The sequence below is a fragment of the Loxodonta africana genome, chromosome 1 (genome assembly GCF_030014295.1).
Source record: "Loxodonta africana isolate mLoxAfr1 chromosome 1, mLoxAfr1.hap2, whole genome shotgun sequence".
NCBI classification, from domain to species: domain Eukaryota; kingdom Metazoa; phylum Chordata; class Mammalia; order Proboscidea; family Elephantidae; genus Loxodonta; species Loxodonta africana.
The window spans coordinates 12,986,903-13,008,599 of NC_087342.1; the positions used below are offsets into that span (position 1 = coordinate 12,986,903).

A 21,697-nucleotide genomic window follows, 5' to 3' on the forward strand; every position below is an offset into this window, starting at 1 on the left:
AGCCAGGTACTAGACCCATGACCCATGGAAATAACCCTTCAGCCACCTGTAGCATCACCAAGGTGGAGTGGCCTTCTCTTTAGGCTCTTCTCGGTTCGGCCTCTTAGCTTTCACACAAGAATGGTAATCCAACCCTCAACTCTGTTAAGGCACACGCGTCTGTAACGAGCAGACAGTTTAGAAGAACAACACTCAAAGCCCTTGCCAAAGAGCATGATCTCAAGTTCACTGTCACTCAATTTTAGCAAAACATTAGTTAAAAGAAAAACATTAAGGGTCCCAGATATTCTCAAATCTGTTCCCGGTTCAAGACAGAGAGCAAAAAGCTAGGCGTATGGCACACGTGCTTGAACTCTGCTCCATGTTTGTTTTCTCTCGGAATTGTGCTTTGTGTTGAAAAGTATGAAGCTCACTGCAGTATCTGGTGCAAGGGTATTGTTTAGGCAATCTTTGTGTCACATCATTTCTTCTTCCTGATAACCCCAGGGAGAAATAGCTGCTGATTTTCTCAGAGCACTGTAACCGGTGCGCTAACCAGCTTTCTCTTAACAGCATTGGCTGCTGGAAAGCTTGGTGTCAGAATTAGACCACGCCATAGCAAGTGGGCGTTAATACGCCTGGCTTTGGGCCTCATTCCTGGCTACCATTTCTGTCTTCAGACTTTCTTCTTACTGCTTTTATCCAGCTTTAAACCTGTACTATCTTATTGTATTTTATGTATAACATAGAAATACCCTGTCCTCCCCCAAGGTCTTATAAGATCTCCAGGCCCCCCCCCTTTTATATTTATAGGCCCACTGCACTTCTAATTTGTGGTACATAGAACTTTGTGTCCTGCTGGCGACCCCAGAAAAAAGAAGCTAGTAACTTTCTCTCATGATCCCATTGGATTAGGTTTGAGATGCTCGATACTGCTAAAAACAAGATCCGGATAAAGGTCAGCTATCTCATGATCGCCCTGACACTGGCAGGCTGCGTCGTCATGATTGCTGAGGGAAAGAAGGTGAGTGTGTGTTTTCTCTCTTCCTCCGTGCGTTTTCCACAAAGAGCCTGGAGGAAAGCAGGGACTGACTCTTGTATATACTCAGAGAACAGAAGGCCACTTTCTACACAAGAAACCATCAGAAACAAGCAAAATAAGGCCGGGTAGGGACAAAGCTGGGATAACGTGCTTGGCGGTGAACAGCAGATCCTAACTTTGGTGTGGTGAAGAAGGACTAAATTAGTTTTGTGTAAAGTAAAAAAACAAACAAAAAAAAATGTTCCATTACCACAGATGTCATCGGTAACGTGGAATAGGAAAATGACGCTGACGTATTTACAGTAATCCCTTATATGTTTATAAAGTGCTCTCAGGACAGGGGCTTACTTTTCCTCCCTTGTTATTGTGACCATTATTTCTGTTCTCTACTCAAAGCTCAAACTGGGCCAAACTGGTAAACGGTCCCGGAGCAGAGAGCTTCTGGACCACCCGTGGTTTAGAATTTAGCCATCGTACTTTTTGTCCTTCTCAGCATCGACTTCGTACTCCCCTCCTCACACCTAACTCTTAACGCGCGAGATCTCACAGGTGTAAGCAAATACCAGCCGAGGTGCTAGTGTCACCTATTTGGTATAAAAATTTTGAAAGTGGCCTGTTTGTGTAACTCACAGAAATGGATGCAGCCACTCACGTGAAGGGGATAAGGGTAGAGGATGGCTGCCTCTCTCCCACTGTGGTTTGCTCTCAAAGGCTGGTCTATCAGGATAGAGACTGCTGAAGTCACCAGTAGTTGCATTTTGGCCAAGTTTAGGATCCCCAAAAGCTGAACGTTTTTGGTAAGAAAGGAGGAGGAGCTAGAAGGGTGTGGAAATATACAAATGGAGGAGAAATGAACGGTGAAAGGAAAAAAGTGATAGAAACAAAAATCAAAAGCATTTGCCACTAAAGAAAGGAAAAAGGGAAAGACAAGGGGTTGAGGTTTAAGGGAAGAAGAGAGGCTACCAGGTTTAAAGACGGGCCAGGAAGGAAGAAAAAGGACGGGTGGCATTTCTTGCACTTGAATGGATTGTCCACTATATCATGAGCCAAGAGGAAGCACAAGGCACACAGAAGGTGCCCAGTGTCCAAGCAGCCGACCCCAACGTCCCTGCACTGCCCTGGTTAACCTGCTGTCATCGGTGCAAGGTCCTGACACTCCCCCCAAAACTGGCACAAATAATCACCTGTTAAAATTTGTTTCCCTTTAGGCCATCAAAAGACAAGAGTCTTTAACAAGTGTGAACTTAGAAAAGAAAGCTCACCTGAGAGAGGAAGCAGCAACGAAGGCCAAAGCAGAGTAGAAGTACCCACAGTGCCTGGCTTCTGAAAGCCCAGGAGTGGCGGTGCAGCGATAAGCCCGGGTCGCAGAGGCGGCGTGAGGATGCATCTCACAGAAGTGGTGTTGGCACAGACTTACCTGTTTCTGCTCTAGAGGTGCAAATAAATTTCCTTAAAGAATAATTTGTCTGTTTTATGGCTTAGATCCAAGTAAAATGCAGCCTTTTAGCCTTTTTGAGAAAATGAAAGAATGAAAAATGAGACAACTTATTTCCACTTTAATATTAACTCTTTAGATAGTCAGGTAGCGTATCTCTTATTCCCATTACCAAAGTGACTTTTCCCCAAAGGCCACAATGCCGTCTAGTTCTTTGATGCCACAAATGATTTGCACTTGTCTACTAACCTAAAAGTTGGTGGTTCAAACCTGCCCAGTGGTACCATGGCAGAAAGGCCTGGCCATCTGATAGAGATTACAGCCAAGAAAACCCCATGGAGTCCTGCTGTTATACACGAGGTCACACGAGTCAGACCTGACTCAGCGGCAATGGCCATGAGTCTCTGAGGACTGAGAAATCCCAATAGCACGGAGGTGTTTGGGGCAAGCAGAGTCACCTCTTTGGCTCCATGGCTGGCAGTTCCCAACTTGTCCTTTTCCTGCTGCTTTTACGCTAATTTCCTAATTGTAAAAATCTCTCTAATGTATTTTCTTATTACATTAGTGTTGAAAGATAAGCATTTGTACCTGGTGTGTATCTAATTTATAGTTTGACTATTTAGGTATGGATGTTGGTTTCTGTTTTACACGTTTCACTTATCCTCACCTGCTTCATGGGTATTAATGGTGACAAGTCCACGCAGCCATGCCAGCATGCTAGTTCTCCCCAGGTCACTGTTGGGGAGTTTAATGAGATATTCAGTAAAATGAAATGCACTACTCTACAAATAGTTTCAGAATCTATCTGTTAATATTAATGTCTGTCTGTATACTTTACAGTATAGTCATTTGACTTTACTTTCTTTATAGATATCAAGTTACTTGATTTTTATCATTTGCAAAGTTTATCATCAGAAGGCATTGTTTCATGTACCTTTTAGGAGATTAGGTTTTCTTGCTTATTTCGGGACACGTATGTTGCATCAGGAAACCCCAGTGGGCGTAGTGGTTAAGAGCTACTGCTGCTAACCAAAAGGTTGGCAGTTCAAGTCTCCCAGCCACTCCTTGGAAACCCTATGGGGCAGTTCTGCTCTGTCCTGTAGGGTCACTATGAGTTGGAATTGACTCCATGGCAGTGGGTTTGGTTTTGGTTTATGTTGCATCTTACTCAAACCAATGTTGTAGAAATGGGTAAATTTTTAAAATAAGTGGTCTTTCTTCATAGAACAATACTAGTTTTAACATCTCAAGAGACATTTAAAAGTGATGTATCGTAAAGATTTGTTGTAATAAAAATGTTCCATTAAACGAAAGCTCACAAATGGTACCCATGCAGCAAGAATTTACAGTCATTTCCCATTTTACATCATTATCCTATTCAGTAACTTACAGTGACTACTCTTTGTTTATGGGTTAAATATAAATTTCTTGGCCAGGATTTGAGACCCACTCTAACTCATCCCATCTCTCCCAGTACCCTCACATACCAACCTCTCAGCAGTCATTCCCTACTAGTAACTCCAGTATCTTATATTCTTCAGCACTTACCAAGCAAATCAAATTTAACGAGCACTATTATACAGTGGCGCAGTGGTTAAGGGTTCGGCTGCTTACCAAAAGGTTGGCAGTTCAAATCCACCAGACGCTGGCTGGAAACCCCATAGGGCAATTCTGATCTGTCCTATCGGGTCACTATGAGTAGGAATTGACTCGACAGCAGTGAGTTGGTTTCTTTTTTTTTAATGAGGTACTATGGAATACAAAAGAAGTTTTGCCCTTGTTGTTTTCAATTAAATTATTTCAGTATTATGTCTTGCATAATTTCTAGACTTCTCACATATTTATCATGTCTCCATAGGTAAAGTGGGCAGAAACTGGTTTTTTTCCACTTTGTATTTCCTATAAGCCTTTAAGTTCCTATAAGTTAATATTTTGAGGATATAGTCAGAGAATACAGTCTTATTTTTAATCAACAAAGGAAGAGTTTAAGGACTTATAACTAAAATGTATTGAAAGCAGGGACTGAAGCAGTGAAAGCTGTGGTGATGTCATTCCCTGTCATTCATCAGGCATTAGTTGAGTCCCTTCATTATGTAAAAACTGAGAATACAGAGATGAATAAAACACACTTCCTAGTTCCACAGAGCACATAATCTAGTGGAAACATGGTGTGTGATACAATTACAAAACAAATTGGTAAATGATATATTTTGAATTGTGTGACAGAAGCTATAGAAAGCAGAAAAACCTAACCCGGCTGTCTGCTGTGGTTGCAGGCTACAGGCAGTCATGGCTTCACAGAGTGGAGGCTCCTAAGCTGTCTCTGAAGGATGGGGAGGAGTTCATAGGTGAGACTCATGACACAGGAGAGACAGTCACACCACTCAGACAGCTTGCCTGCAAATCATGAGAGGACACTACCTGGCAAAGTAGCGAGAGGTCTTCAGGAAGGTGCCATTTAAGTCGTTTCTATTTTTAGTTTTTATCTTGACATAAACTTATAATTACACTCACACAACAAACCTAACCATGACTTTTTACAATTTACAGGCTTGATTTCATGTACACGCTGTTCCCTGCCCTATCACGTAGATTATTGCTGAAGTGTGTGTGTGGATGACACCTGACATGATCTCCAACCCACCACCGTTCCAGATTTATGCCTTTATTTATCTCCCAAACCAGAAGCCTTGAAGTTACTCCAGGCTCCCTTGCTTCCCGCATTTAATCAGTCCTCCTGTCTTGTCAACTTTATTTCTAAGTATTTCTCAAATAGACTGATCCTCCAGAACAGTCATTGAGAGGAATAAAAGAGGAAGCTGTCCAGGGACAGCCACAAGAGATTGATAACATGCCTCAAGATCAGAAGTCAGAAGCCCCAGGTTCTAGACCTGCTTTTGCAACTGTCTTGCTTTGTAAATGTAAGTGATAAGTCTCTTAAAATGTTACAAAGGCAATTTTAAAAAGAAATACAAAACCATACCAAAATTCAAAGAAACCATGTTTTTAAATATCCAAGTTTTTTGCCAACTTGGCTCTACTACTTGATTCAAAAGGGCTTAGTGGTCGCTCATCCATAGTTTAATTGTTTTGTCATTTTCTAACGCTGCTGACGCAATGATGTTTTCTGTAGGATGGCAAGTTGCTGAGATCACAACATCTGTGTGACCTTGTAATTTCTGTACAATCTCTTTAGTCTGAAGGTTCCAAATGTAAACCATGTTATCCTCTGAACCAGACACGATCCACTTTCCACCAGTAACTGAAAAATTGGCAAATATGCAGTATTTTTCATTCTTGTGTCCAGTGTACGTTTTCAGGCATCTGCCTCTGCTATAATCCCATAGTTTCAGAGTACTGTCCAAAGTCGCAGTGAGAATGTATTTACCATTTGGAGAAAACTGTACAAAAGAGACAGGAGGGTTATCATCATCAACCAGGGTTTTTAAACACTGACCTGATGCAGCGTCCCAGATTCTACAGAGACCATCGTAGCTACCTGATACTATCAAGGACCCACTACAATTAAAGTGAACTGCAGACACTGGGTCAGAATGAGCGGACAACGTCTTGAGGCACTTTCCTGTCTCCACCTCCCATATTTTCACACTCTCATCAAAAGATCCTGAAACGATGAGGTTGGATAGCGGGTTGAAATTACAGCAAAAGACATAATTACTGTGCCCCTTAAGTGTTTTCAAACATTTTCCAGATCTCACTTCCCATATCTTTAGGGTTTTATCATCTGAGGCAGAAACTAGACGGCTCGAATCTGATGACCAGGCAACATCTGATATTTCCAGACTGTGACCACACAGTGTTTTCTCGTATTTTCCGTCACGGACACTCCAGATTTTAATTAGTTTATCAGCAGCAGAACTTGCTAGCCATTCTCCATCAGGACTAAACTTAACTGATGACACTGCTTCCGTATGTCCCAGGAGAGTAAATCTCAGGGCATAGTTTGGTTTTTCAGGCACTTGATTGCTCCGATTGGCTGACGAGGAGAGGGCTGACTCCCCTTTGCTATCTCCTGCCTCCTCTGTGGCCATGGTTCTGAAGTCCCAAGTCAGTAGGTGGGCTAGATGTCCTGCGCCGAGCCAGGCAGTGCAGGAGTTTGGCTTTCTGCCCAGAAAAATGAAGACACAAACATTGGACTAAAAAATAAACGGTTTTTAACCATTATAATTTCTGGAGTCTTTAATTTACAGTAATACTGAATCAGCAGCAGGGCTTGGACCACTGGGGTTTTTTCTCCCGTCCTCTTTGGTACACAAACGCTTGAGGAATACTACTAAAACGGTGCTGTGAGCTGTGGGCAACTAAGATATTAATGTTAGGTGTTTTGTTACTGGGGAGAGCCGTCAAAAGCGGGGCCGGCGCGGGGGCCTACATAGAACGCATTTTTATACCGCCCGGCCCCAGAGCTCCGAAAAGAGAGAACACAGAGGAAGTCTACCAGACAGTCAAAGATTTCAGGTACTTGAGGATGAATGAATCACGGCGTTAAAGAGACTTCAGAAGCTAAGAGAGAACCTGCGTGGAACCGCAATCCGGGCCCCGGTACCGTAGGCCGCGGTCTGCAGACGCCAAGGAGCCTTCAACGCTGCGTCACTCACTAAAAGGAGGAAGAGAGCCACGCGCATGCGCGCAGGGACCTTTTTCCTCCCCTCCCAACCACGGCTTACGAACTGAGGTGACCAATAGGAGAGGCTCTTCTGCGCTTGCGCAAAAGGCGGCGTAGTGGTTTTCTTCCGGTTTGTCACTTTTCTCCCCCCGCCCCCGACGCACAAACAAGACTTTCTTCTTCTGGGGACTTGATAGGACTTGACGAGTGTGGCAAGCACTGATTCAAAGAACATTCATTTGTTTTTGGAAACTGAGTGTAACGGGAAAGGACTGAATTTGCCGATGCCCCTTAGCCGCAGGTTTAAGCCCACATCTGGCACGAAAACTGTCCCAACTGCCCGCATTTCGGAAATACGGCTAACGTTGATCCGCTACGACGCCAGCGACCCTGCCATCGCCTGTGTGAGCTCCTGCTGCGCAGCTGGCTTTGACTGTACTCCTAAAAAACTAGCTGCTGCGAAAAGCCTGGTGGCATTAGGGCCTACTTCGTGTGGCGATGTGTAGGCGAGAGGATAGTAGCAGAATTTTGTGCCGGTTGTAAAACTTCTGGCCTCGTTAACGTTGGTAGCCTTTAAAGACCACTGGTCAGATATTGTGTCACGGTAATACCAATGCTGGGGATAAACGAGGAAACATTGCTTTATTACTTACTTATGGATTAAACCTCCGAAGGAAATTGGATCGCCTTAAACGTGCTTAAGACTAGAAAAGGGCAGAGGAATTGGTGAAATGAGGTAAGAAATGGGAGGAAGTCACTCTTAATTAGGCTTTGGCGATCTTTCCCTAGTTTTTAGAAATAACTAATGGCTGTTTAAGTATTATGTAAACTATGCATGCTAATGTCTTTTGAGGTCAAGAGGCAAAGTGTCATGATGTTTTTTGCTGGTCAAGAATTAAAGTAGAATATGAACTTGGAAATAGTCTCCTATTGTAAACTTATTAAAACTTATTAGGGGTAATTAAAGGTCTTGCCTTTATAAAATGTAACAGGCTTAATTGTTAGTTCGTGATAGAGCTGGCTCCCATTCGTAGTGGCCTTATCTGTAACAGAACAGTATTGCCCAGCCCTGTGCCATCCTCACGTACATACAGGCGCCATTGCTGGCTGCCGTGCAGCTGCCCCGATTCTTAGCAACCTAGCCTTACAGAGTAGAACTACCTGATAGGGTTTTCTTGGCTGTCATCTTTACCGAAGCAGACTGCCAGGCCTTTTCTCCCGTGGAGCCGCTGGGTGGGTTTGAACCAACCTTTGGGTTAGCAGCTGATTGCCGCCCCACTACTCTAGTTTGAAATTTAAACAGGATTTGGCCAATTGCTTTAGTCTTAAAAAAAAAAAAAAAAATTAGTCTTAGCTAGTGTAAATTAACAATATAAATAAAATGGGGAAGTAAGTGCTGAGAATAGGAAGAGCATCTTTTAAATAGTTTGAAGCATCTATTTATGTACATTATGACTGTTATTAGCTATTAAAGTAAGACCTCCATGGGCCTCCCCTCTGTACCATTCTGAAGAGAAGAAATTTTTTCCTTTATTATATCTTAAAGTTCAATTCTGACTAGACCTTCCCTCTCCCGAAATTCTTTCTCTCTCGGTGGCACAAAAGCGTTTAAGCACGCAACTATAACCAAAAAGTTGGCAATTCGAACCCACTCACCCACCCACCCAGAGGCACCTCAGGAGATAGTCTTGGTGATCGGCTTCCAAAAGGTCACAGCCTTGAAAGCCCTGTGGAGCAGTTTCACTCTGCACACATGGGGTTGCCATGAGCTGGAATCCACTGGACAGTAATTAACAAGTGTGATTTTAACTGGGAAGCTTAAAAATACCTAAGTTCTGCACCAACTGACACTATTTTTATTTTGCTAAAAGGCAAATGTAAAACCATCTCCGAGAACAAAGTTTAGGCTTTGATTGTGAATCTGTATTTTTTCAGTAACTGTTCCAAAACCCAACCCAACCCAGTGCCGTCGAGTCGATTCTGACTCATAGCGACCCTATAGGAAAGAGTAGAACTGCTCCATAGAGTTCCCAAGGAGTGCCTGGCAGATTCGGACTGCTGACCCTTTGGTTAGCAGCTGTAGCACTTAACCACTGCACCACCAGGGGGAACCTAGGTGAGGTGAACGTGTAAAGCTAGGATGGGGGTGTTGGTGCTGGCGGAGTTAGCCCACTAGGACTATCACGGCGGGGGGGTGGGGGGGTGGGAACGACTTAAGATTGTGCTAATGAGAATATCCAGAAATAATTTTTCTTCAGGCTTTCCTAGAATTTGAAGAAATTAACATTACTAAAATCTACTTTCTTGGGTCTGGGAATTTTTGTTTACAGTCACCATCAGGAACTTGTGTAAAGAAAAAGCTATGAATATAATAAAAATCCTGTTGATTCAATAGTGAAATTTTGATATTAACATATAGTCCTAACATTGTAGTCCTTATGAACTAGGTCTAAGAATGTCATCGTTTACTTCTTTAGGAGGGGGCATCAGTAACTGCGGAATGTGTACAAGCAGGGACTACTAATACAAGTAAACCCAAAACCGCAGAAACAATCATCAAATTTGCGTTTTGGGTTTCCAAGCAAAATTTCTTAAAGCCCCCCCCCCTTTTTTTTTGGCTGCCCTTTATCATCACCAAATAGGTGATTTGGTTGTTTTCTCCCCGTAGAAATCAACTTTTCTTGAAAATCTCCCATAAAGCCTTAGAATTCAGTCTCTCAAGTTGAAAGGTTTGTTCCCCTTGCCCCCCAGTAAAAGCTACAATTTGCAAGCATTCTACATAGAATTCATGTTGCCACAAATGGGGCATTTTCTTGTTTTGTTTATTTTAATATGTCATACCTATCCATTGCCTGGGAGTGATTCCTGTACTATGGAATGTCTTGACTTCATACCAACTCTGGCTACCAAACCAGTCCTCAAATCAAGCATAACAGACCTATGTACACATCCGGTTGTTTAGACCCACCAGCAATCTAAATGTATGAAAATCCAGTTTGGCTAAATATGGCATGCTCATATCTTGCCATCCAAACTGTAACTTTTGAAAGTGAAGGGGGCACTAAAATAACTAGCAGGTGTTAACTGATCTATAAAGCAGCAAACTAGTGCTTATAGTCACTAGTGACTTCCCAAAAGGACTCATAACTTACTTGTGGAAAACCGTTTTGATGGTAGTTTGTACCCCAGCCTGCCCAGGTCTCACAAGGCCTGTACTGTTTCCTTTTCACCACTGCGGGCTTCTAGGTTTCTATGTTCTCCGTATCCATCACACTGTCTTAATGGCTGACAACCACTGGGCCCGAGTGGTTTAGACAAAGCAGTGATCCTTACTGTGGACACCCACTGCACTCCATTGCCTTAAGGTTAAGTGGGTTAAATTTAGAGATTAATTTATTCCTTGCAAAAACATTCAAGATCACAGAAATGACCATACACTGAATTTAAAATCAGAGAAAACAATGACTTTCTCAAAATAGCAAGTAAAATAGGGGCAACAACCTACCTTTAAAACTAGCTTTAATAAACTTACAAAACCAACACATAGTGTAGTCTGCAGGAACTAAGGCTATATTTTGCTTTAAGACTTTGTTTCATTTTGGCTTCAGAAAAAAACACTTGGTCAGTGGAATCCCTCAAAAAAAAAAAAAAAAAAACTGGTGAAGAGAAGCAATTACGGAGTAAAGAAGTGCACCATCTTTCTGTTCCCACTCATCATCTGTCAGAGAAATGAATAAAGGAATGCAGCAAAACGTAAATGTGCAAAAAAGAAAAATCCCCGTTTCATAGCCTGAGACAACCATCAGCTTCCACATGAGTTGCATATAACTGGCGAAAAAACATTTTTTTACCTTCAAAATATGAAAAGAGGGTGGTGGGCTATTTTGGTGTACGTAAACACACGGGGTTGGTTATGTCTTAGCCTGTGAAATAAGCCCATGACTTTTCTCAGGAGGCAGTTTTTTGTTAGTTTGTTTTTTAAACACTAGACCTCTGCTTTGACAATGTTTGCTCCCGTCGACTTCAGGTCAATTCTGTCTTCTGAAAGGTAACTATATAAACAGCTGTTCGGACACTTGCTTCCAACAACAGCATAAAAGGAATTCTTTTGAACTTTCCTTTGTAATCAAGTATCCTTTACTAACATCACACAGATGCACATTCCTGCCTTCATTCATTCATTCTTTATTGAATGTCTACGCTGTGCATGGCACTCGCCCATGACCTCACAGACCCATTCGTGTACAAAGAACCAACAGAACCATTCCAAACCAGTGTCAGAACACTTTGAAATAGGACACAGAGTGGTCAAAATAACTTGAAAAAAGCAGAACATAACAATACATTAAAAGGTTTTGTTTTGTTTTTTAATACTCATTGGGACAATGCTCCTTTAGGAGGAAGTCTGCTGTGTTAAGTTCACACCTGTGGCGCTGTTTTCTAAGGCAATAATTCATTCCAGAGCCTTTCCTTCCATGCGAATTTCTTCTACATTTGTGTGTATTGAGTAGAAACATGTTTGTGAGTTTAGCCATTATGTTACTAAACTCAAAATCACTTGCTCATTTGTATAGGAAGCTTTTTTTTTTTTTAACCTCTGTTGCACCTCTCTGGTCATACAGAATTTTAGCACCACATAAACAGGAAGGTGTTTGTGGTGAGAGGGTCTACATACTAGACTATGTAACCTAAAAATAACTGATACCTGATGTAGTCATCCGAAGGGTGTTACTGATGAGGAAGAAAGTCCGGAGAAGAAGTGGGTCAACAAAAAGGGCTAGCCCTTCTGGGAGTTCCTGGGCACAGAACCCCTATCCTATGACTCCTGCTTTCTTCAAGACACAGAACTTGCCCTGCCCTTGGCAGGGGTCGCCCCCTCCCTTGCCAGTAATCTAAGAGTTGTGACCTCAGGACAAAACTTAAATCTTGATTTAAGTCGTCTAGTGACAGTTACCTCAAAATGCAGTGGGAGGATTAAATCAGAAAAAGTGGCAGCCCTTCCTTACTTAGCCAGGCAACAGGCAGACAGCAGATGTCCAAATAAAAACAAGCTGACTTTGTCACCTACATAAAACACACTGGGGCTACTGTCTACCCTTACTGAAAGCAAAATGGCACACCTCATCTACCCTCGTCCTTTCTTCTCACTTGAAGCTTCCAGATATATTTTGTCAAGCAGCAATTAGCAGATACTTATTTTACTTTATCACATTCTTCTGATGTCTTGATACTCCTCCTTAAAACCTATCCTTTTCTGACAATAAAGTATTACAGACTATTCTGTTACAGCAGACTTACTGTACCAGTGCGTTCAGTGTCATTTTTGACAGAAAAAGGCAGACCAAAATATTTAAATCTGCCTACTTCACAACAGAAGGAAATGACCCTATTAATTTAGGATGGCAAATAACTCAGATGTGCGACTCCCATATATGGGCCGCACCTATCTGCCATGAGCGATTTTGGAATGTAGGAGGTAGCATATAGTGTATAAACATGAAAAAGCAAACGATGTCCCTTTCTGAAAGTAGCTCCCTTTTCTTTACTAAACATTATTACCCTTAGACATCACAATTTTAAATATACATGAGAAAACCCCCAAACCCTAGAACAGCTGTTAACAACTTGCCTACTGATAGAAGAAAAGTTTCAGAAGACTCATCAGCAGGAAAGAAAAGAAATTCTTCAACCTAAGGAAAACCCTTTTGTAATTCACCCCCAAGTCGGGGCTGAACAACTGAACTGTTTACTCGGCCCCAGAGAGGTGAATTCAAAGTGGCCTGTGGGCCAGCAAGTGCAATGGAGGATTTAGTTGACAAATTTCAGTTTATAAAATTTACTACCTATTTTTGCTTAGGAAAAATCAGCAGCAACCTGAAACAATTCAGATTTATTATGGGACAACTGCCCATGTTTATTTCTGTGACAATAATGGGAGGAAAAGGATCCAGAGCCCAAAAAGCTTTATCTGTATAAGGAAGAAACCATCCAGGGTTAAAAGACAGCACAACTGACAAAGGTAAGTTACGAAGTAAAAAGGATCCTGATTAGTTGGAGACAAGAACAAGATTGAAAGTGTTTCATGGAAAAATCTGCCTCCTAAATCTCACCTTTGTTTTCCTGGTTATTTCTCAATTCCATCACACCTAGCTGCTGGTCCTTCATATACTTCCCAAATGCTGTCAGTGTTTTTTCTCCACCAAGGTTCTCATTATAAAGAATATATACTTAGCATGTGTTTTTTTAAAAAAAAAGAAACAACAAACACATTGCCTTGGAGTGGATTCCGACTCATAGCGACTCTACAGGACAGAGTAGAGCTGCCCCATAGGGTTTCCAAGGAGTGGCTGGTGGATTCAAACTGGTGACCTTTTGGTTAGCAGCTGTAGTTCTTAACCACTGCTCCACCAGGGCTCCTTCAATATTTAGAGAAGGGGAAAAAAAAAAAGGGAAAAACAAAGCCACTTTCCTTTGGCAAAAGTTTTCCTCAGTTTTGAAATTAGTAATACAGTATTCAATAAATTGAAACCAAACAGAATCTGCTACGCAGAAAATTAAAAATATGATTTACAGTTACTTCTTAAATGCCATTTCTATTACCAAAAGGCTGTTTTATCAGTACCAATGAGTTCCAACACATCTGAGTTATGCCAGGATTTAACTTTTCAGCAAGTCCCAATTTTTATATTTCAGGAAAATCATATCACTGCAAAAAATCTTAGCTCAGATCTCATGGTTCATGATCTTCTTCAGGACAAAGCAAGATAAGCCCTCTGTGTAGACAGGAAATAGGCCACGTCAGTTAAACGGACTTTTTTTAATTCCCTCATTGAGACACCTGCACTTGCTGGCAAAACTTCCCAACATACACTACTCTTACTAACTTGGGGAAGAAAACTTTGTGTGCATTGTATTTTTTCCATTCTAGTTGGTTTATAAAAGAAATTGAAAATTTTTAAACTATCCAATGGAAGGTACATAACTTATAACATCCTATAGAAATGGCATGTTATCAGTAATTTACAATTTAAAAAAACTCAGCCACAAAAAAAGTCAAAGCTAAAAACAAGATTTTTACTATGAATCAGTGCTTCTATCACCCTTCTGAAAGAAGTTATATTTTAATGTGATGTAAAGGCAACATTGAGTTTTTCTTTAAATTAACCACCTAATTTATCCCTAAAATTACAAAGAATCAACGTCTCTTACAGGTCAAGTGCAGTAAACTAAAATGTTCTTTCAGCACAAAGCAGCACTAGAAAAGGTAACAGTTATAGATGGGAGCTGACTAGTTTTGCTGTGGCTGCTCCGTGAATAACAGACATCAGACGGTATCCATCCCAGAGCACAGACACAACTACAGACTAGATGCGAAGAATGCGTCACACTCTTGGCTGATCAATGTCCTTTGTCTTTGAATCTTTCTAGTTTGAATGAAGTGGATTTTTTTTTTTTTTTTTTTTTAAAGTTTAAATCAGGTCACATAAGTTGGCTGCTTAAATAACATCATGATGAGGTATGAAAGCTCTGAATATCCCTAACATTCAGCAGGATTTCCCAGAGATGAAAGATAGCTTGTCAGGGGCAATTTCCAAACAGTTTATACTTTGGGGTTATAATGAATTCTAGAAGAGGACAAGTCTAAAAAGGTTTAAAGGGTATGCTCTCAAGCAGAAGTGATCAACTTCTCCTTCAGAATTCATTTTGAACAGCTCACCAACAAAAAAATCTTCTCTGATGGTGTGTCCCAACCTTGAGTCAAGATGGCCAACTAGCACCGAGAAGTCGTATTGAACTCATTTGCAGTTCTCTTGGCAATTAAGCTTATTTTTTGTTCCAGTCCAAGCACAAATGTGGATCACTGAACACAGTACTGGAAGCGCCATGTGCAGGTACAGACTGTAGTCATCATTAAATGAGCCAGAAGGTGAAAACTGTTATTATTTTATTGAGGGGGAGGGGGCAGTTCTAGTTGGAAATGAAGTAAAATGCCTAGGGACAATGAGGGTATAAGAAGAAGATCACTCTCCTAATCTGGGTGAAGAGGTCACGCTGAGAAGATGGTCACTGGTTTAAGATAAGAGATGCTACATTAAACGGGTCATGGACGCAGCATGAACACATTAGCATCAAGCTGCAATTGGCTGAGAAAAGTAATCTGTAAAAGTGTGTATTTATCCCGCATTCATAGAGGGAAAAAGCACCTAGGGTGAACTCCAATTTAATGAGGCCCTTGGTCAGGACCACAAAGCCTGAAACATTTGCTTTAATGCAGAAACACAGCATCAAGTCACACCAGCTGAGCTTGGGGAGACTGGAGTTGGTTGTTTGTTTTTAACTTTTTAATTGAATTACAGGATATAGTTTCTGATTACTAAGGATTCTAAATCTCCATACCAGCATTAGAATTGAACCACTCCCAAATCCTAAGACACAGAAGAACGAAGAGAAGCAACAGCAATACAAATTAACATGTGCCCCTCTCTTCTCTGCTCTAGGGGAATCTGCAAACCAGGATCACATTTAAGAGTCAAAGTGTTAATTAATGCTTCAGCATTCCTGACAACTAGTAAGCACATTCACTGAAGGCTGAAGGTGAGGGAGTGGATGGTTTAGCTTTAATATCTGTGAAGAATGGCGCCAAGAGAGGAAAGAAAACCATCCAATCTCAGGAAGAATTAATGCAAATCTGGCCGGAAAAAGCCACTGGGTAATCCAAGGGTTCACTGTGGAAGAACTCATGAAAAGTACTCTGAAGTACACACAACAGGTCTAAACATCTCCCTTGTTGCAAGTAGTTGTGTGAAATTCAAGATAAAGGTTTAGTCTCATCTTTTATTGTCAGTATTTTTTCCCACTTTAAAGGGAATGAGGAGTCCTCTCTTTTCCCCCACAAAAAAGGGAGCCACATTAATATAAGTGTATAGTCCCAGGACTCTTAAAATATATAAATGCAGATCTCCAAAGCCTAGGGATTTTCCATAGAGAGTGGGCCATCCTGGTTACCCTTTTATTAGAAGGGTATTCCACCACAGAGAGCCAGAGGTTTTCCAGATGTGTGTAAGAGAGCAGGTGCGCAAGGCAAGCAAATGAGCGCAAACAGTATTATGGAAAACATTTGAGAAGTTAGCTCCATGAGGACTGTGGGCTCCACAAGAGGACTCGACTGGGTAGCCTGGTCTGACACAGGAACATGAAAGCAGAGTATTGCTTCAAAGCTGAAAACCTTCCATAGGAGCCTCACACTGCTGGAAGATGTACTGCTGCTGGCTAAGGTCAACCTGGGGTGCAATGCTGCTGTCCTCATCTTCGGTCCCGAAGTAATGCTCAATGAGATCAAAGGCCTTCTGGTAGATCTCCTGGTTTTCATGACTCTGTAAGAACTCAATTTTATCTAGACCTAGAATGAAAAATAAGGGGAAAATCTGTTAAAAACCTGTTGGAAATTCCTGTGAGACAGTATTTTGCCATATGTCTCCTCCCCTGATGTAAAGAAAGGCTCTCTACTTCTATGGCATAAGTATTTTGTAATAACACAGAAATTATTGCTGGGATTGCACCTGCAGGCTAGTATTACAAACGGACATCTCAAACACGGAAGCAAGCAACATCCAGTCCCCAGAAGCAGCAGTTTCTATACCAGCGATGCATCACCCGGTGCCCAGAGCCAGGAGCAGCTGTGTTCTTATTGGATGGTATCTGTTGCTTAATTCTTGGCTCTGGTTCTATCTACCTAGCCTCTGAACTATTCAGTATCCTTTCAAAAAAATGTATCATATTTCCTTAAATCAGAATCAACTTCTATCACTTAAACAAAGAAGTCCAACTGGAACAATTAACCAACACATCCCCTTTACTAGTACGTTTAAGTCCGTCTGAGCTATGCTTTCTTTTAGCTGTAGCCAGAAGTACCTAACAGCAACACCGCCAATAAATCTTAAAAATACTCAGAGGAAAAAACAAATGTATACACATGCATGTTAAAAAATATACATCCAAATGTATCTGTGGAGAAAGAGCTCTGAGTCGTAGAGTTAACAGTTTTTTAATATACTTTTCAAAAGTTCTTACACTAAGCAAGCACAGCTTTTATAATGAGGCTTTTTAAAAATGGTAAACTGCCAAGATCATTTTGGAAAACAAGTCTGCATTATCTAGTAAATTTGAAGATGAGCATATCCTGTGGCCCTTAATTCCAGTCTTGTGAATATACAAATTCTAGTGCAGTGGTTTTCAATCTGGCTACATATTAAAATCACTGAGGGAACTTTTTTTAAAAAAAGGTTAATGCATTAGTGAACCAATAACTACAAGTGGAACTGAAACTGAGATTAGAATCAGGGGCTGAAAAGACAGACGGTGACTCTTCAACATGAAACTCTTAAGAATCAGGACACAGGAGAACTGGGGGATGCAGTTCAAAGCCACAACTGTAAATTCTGCGAGAGAAAAGCAGTAGAGTCGGGCGTAAGGTAGATACAGAAGTTCTTGGGACTAACAGACTGGTAAGAATGCAAGGGCGGCCACAAGAGCAAGCCATGTCAGGGAGCTGGGAAGATTCTAAGAGTTCCGTGTAAAAAAAGCTTAACTGAAGGGTACTGGCTTCTCTTCACAAACAAAATACATTTTTTTCTCCAGTTCCAATTTCTAAACACTATCATTCATAAGAAAACCATTTTTTTGTATGACTATGCTAATTCAGATGTGGAAAGGTCAGAAAAGCAAACATAAAAGCAAATTAAAATTTTCAGGAAAACCTATTACTGTATTTTTACACAAATACCTGTGTGTGTTAAACTTTTGGGGGGAGAGGGGGCCCAACCATGCCCGCCACCCCTCCCCAGTTCTCATAAGTGTAATATGCTAGTTTTTACAGTAACATGTAAAAAAATTAGCATAACATCTATAATACCTGGGGGGGAGGGGCGGTGGGCACAGTTAGCCCCCTCAAAAAAGTTTAAGAAGCACTGTTATTTGTATAAAAATACAGTAAACACACTATCTTACCATAAGCTTCTTCAATCAAAGCACAGTAAGGGTTAATGCCAGTGCCGTTCCTTTTGGCTTCTTGTTCTCCAAGCCTCAGGATATTTTCCAAGCCGTTTAGGGCAACCTGTACAATCTTAGAGTCCATGACGGTGAGGAGATCACAGAGTGGCTTGATACAACCTAGTTCTACAAGGTACCTAAAATTAATACAAAGAAGATATTTAGTGAAAGCTTTAATTTTTTAAAACATTTATGAAATTGGTGGAGGGGTCATCTTTAAATTCATCACAGAAGCCAGTTCTCTGGCACCATCTCCATTCCTCTTCCCCGCCACAATTTTTGGACTCCAAGAAACTAGAATACTCTCCAAACTTGAATATAAGTAACTCGTAACAATAGTACATTTTTGATAGATGTTCATCTTGGTGTTTACTTTTTTATTGTGGCAAATTTCAGAAGTACACAAAATTAAAAAGTATAGGTAACAAACTCAGTTGCTGTGACTATCAACTTGCAGCCAATCTTGTTTGATCTATACCACTACGCACTCTCCTCACCCCAGGATTATTCTGCAGTCATTTCCAGACATTGTATCTCTGAAAGGTAAGGGTTCTTTTAAAACATACACACACACACAACTCAATGAGCCACACTATCATTACGCCTAAAACTATGAACAATTTTTCCATAATATAAACAGCTAGTCAGTATTCAAATTTCCTTTTCTTTTTTAAAAAATTAATATTTTGCTTGTTTGAATCAGAATTCAAATGAGATCCACAGGTTTGCACTTGATCTGTTAATTTACTTAATCTCTAAATATCCTCCCCCATCTCTTAATCTCTCCTTCATATGATCTCTCTTTTCTTTTAATTTTGTTTTACAATTTACAAGAAACTGGTTTTTTCCTACAGTTTGGATTTTGAATGGTGTCATTTAACAAAAGTCTCTGTCCCTTGTATTTCCTGTAAACTGATAAATTCAGAGACTTGATCAGATTCAAGTCTTTTTTAGAAAGGCTGCTTCATGGGTGAAGGTTCTCAACAGTATTCCATTATTTATTTCCTTGGGACTGAAAAATGGGAATATTCTAATCTTAACATTTCTTAGTTGATTATCTGAAAATACTGATAAAAACGCCACCTCACCAATTATTCGATTACCCCCTAGATACAGCTTACATATTAAAAGGGTATGATAAATCCTGAGTCTTTCCCTTTATTTACCAGTTTTTAAAATAAAACTTCCCCGACATGCTTTGTACAAAGGTGACTAGTAAGTTTTTCTTTTTAATTTAACTATAAATGCTTTTAAAATACGGCACAGTAGGCAACTGCTGTATGTTTCATTAAACTTGTTTTTAGTAGTATTTTCTGAACCATCAACTTCATAAAAGTGGTTTCCATTAACTAAAATGCAGATCCAGTGTTAACTCCCCTCCCTCCCAAAAGAAAGTCTGAACAAAAAAGGAATGCAGTCAGCAGGGACAAGTAAGTTTAGCTTTCATACCCGCTGAGCTAGCAGGAAACTTGCTGTGATTTCAACAAGAGCACACTGAGTTTAAAAAAACCAAACCGAACCCACTGCCATCAAGTCGATTCCGACTTACAGTGGCCCTATAGGACACGATAGAACTGCCCCATAGGTTTCTAAGACTGTAACTTTAACGGAAACAGACTGCCACACCTTTCTCCCGAGGAGAGGCTGTTGGGTTCGAACTGACAACCATTCAGTTAGCAGCCAGGCGCTATAATCACTGTGCTACCAGGGCTCCTAGACACGGAGTTGACAACTCTTAAATCTATTAAAACATTCAACACGTCACAAATTTGCTCTCTTTACACCACCACCTGAACACTGCCAGTCTCATTATAAAAATATAACTTCAAAAAATCAGACTGAAAGTACGATTTCATCTTTCTGTTTAGTAGTAATTCCCGTGAACCCTCTGGGCTACATACAACGGAACAGGTAGTTCACTGCTGATAGCAAGTGTCTGCTGGAACAGACTACTATCAAAAGTTGTCATGACAACAGGAACTTTGTGCTACAAAAAAAAGTATTAAAGGTCGAATTATTTTTGGTGTGTGGAAAGTGTAAAAATAATTTTGACTATAAATGCTTGAATATCCCAAAAACTATCCCTCAGAAAAATGGAGTTGCCTTAACACTGGCCATCGAGGCTGGCTGACTGACCAATCTGGCAGAAGACACAGCCAGTAAGGCTTTCCAGGTAGGGAAGTTTAGTCTGTGAGAACACAGTATCTGGAAAGTGACTGAAAATTTTCTAAAATTATATTAATTTCTCAGATTTGAAAAAGCCAATCTCATAAGTAATTTTATACTTAGGAGTCCCTTTAAGAAAGTTAAGAAGAAACTGCTAGGAGTTTGATAATTAACCTCATTATTATAAACAGCTATGCTGAATTTTAAAAGGAATACAGCAGCCTTTCTACTCTTCTCCAAAATACTTCTGAATACTTTCTGATAAAAGATATCGTAGTATTTTAGAAATGTTTTTGAAATTTTAAAAAGATGAAACTTCAGAACAAAAGGTATGTATACAGTTTATTTCAATTAAGAAAGCATATTTGGTATAAAACAGCATATATCTAAGTTTAAACACAGGGCTTGAAAATAAACTATTTGTTATTACTCCATACCACTGCCATCTGGCGGTAGGTATCATACTTCAAATCATAGGACCCCAGAATCAGGATCTTGGGAAGCTGAAAAAGACCTCATCTCATACAGATGTGTTTCTGAAGACCTCTTGAAGTACTGTTTGAATAACCTGTTCACGATGAACTTTACTGAAACAGCTATTGCATGTGTTAATCTGTTTGCAATTTTACTATGTCAAGTACGTATTTCTTATCTTTCATACCTGATCAGTATGCTACAATTTGTTAGGGCTTCTTTACTTTTTTTTTATTTCCAAACACAGCACTAAATTCAGCACTTACTGAGTGCCTCTATTATGTCAGCACTTTATCATCCTTTTTTTTTTTTTTTTTCATTTACCCCACAAAGCAACAACATGAGAAATAGCCACGGTGCCCTGACAGTACGATACATAACAGGAAGGAGTTAATGGTTCCTTTAACACTCATGTAAAACAGCACGTTGCCCTGATAGTACATGACAGGAAGGAGTTAATGGTTCCTTTAACACTCATGTAAAACAGCCCTTCCCTTAAGAAAGGTTTAAGGCAGCCAGAGAGTCGGTTCCATTTTTCTCTTCATTATTAGTCTATGTTTCTATCTGAAATATTGAACGTCCACAATTTAGCATTTAATTATATGTTGATGTTCCTTTGGGGAACTGATCCCCGTCTATGTTTTCTCTGGCCACTAAGCTGCTGGCAAGGGGGCCATTTAAGTCTCAAGCCAACACATACCTCTTTGTTTACTGAATACTGTGGAAGCACTTGCTTACATAGAATTTGGTCCTGTATAGGAAGACACACCTCTTTTTTAAGTCTGGTCCGATTCTTTACTTAGACATCTAAACTAGAAATAGCAGGAGTTAGCTCTTAAGAGTCGGAATCTAAGGATTCTATAAGTAACCTTCTAGACTGCCCAGATGTTTCTAACCAAGAAGCTCCAGAGTAGGCTGGAGCCAC

At 40.5% G+C, this 21,697-nt stretch overlaps 3 protein-coding genes across 3 annotated transcripts in view; 1 reads left to right on the forward strand and 2 right to left on the reverse strand.

The window, feature by feature from the left end:
- The window catches only part of FAM162A (family with sequence similarity 162 member A), a 34,165-nt gene extending 31,683 nt beyond the window's left edge, over positions 1-2,482 (forward strand). Inside the window, exons 4-5 of the mRNA XM_003412827.4 lie at positions 895-1,003; positions 2,230-2,482. Of these exons, the coding sequence (XP_003412875.2) occupies positions 895-1,003; positions 2,230-2,322 (202 nt within the window). The 3' untranslated portion in view covers positions 2,323-2,482. The remainder of the gene's footprint in view (positions 1-894; positions 1,004-2,229) is intronic.
- Positions 2,483-4,180: 1,698 nt separating this feature from the next.
- On the reverse strand, positions 4,181-7,077 carry WDR5B (WD repeat domain 5B). The gene has a single exon (XM_003412963.4). It carries the CDS (start codon positions 6,506-6,508, stop codon positions 5,516-5,518), a length of 993 nt encoding a protein of 330 aa, XP_003413011.1. The 5' UTR covers positions 6,509-7,077; the 3' UTR covers positions 4,181-5,515.
- Positions 7,078-15,898: 8,821 nt separating this feature from the next.
- Positions 15,899-21,697, reverse strand: part of KPNA1 (karyopherin subunit alpha 1) — a 76,550-nt gene continuing 70,751 nt past the window's right edge. Inside the window, exons 13-14 of the mRNA XM_010592918.3 lie at positions 18,091-18,269; positions 15,899-16,483 (exon numbers count right to left, since the gene is read on the reverse strand). Coding sequence (XP_010591220.2) covers positions 16,296-16,483; positions 18,091-18,269 — 367 coding nt within the window. The 3' untranslated portion in view covers positions 15,899-16,295. The remainder of the gene's footprint in view (positions 16,484-18,090; positions 18,270-21,697) is intronic.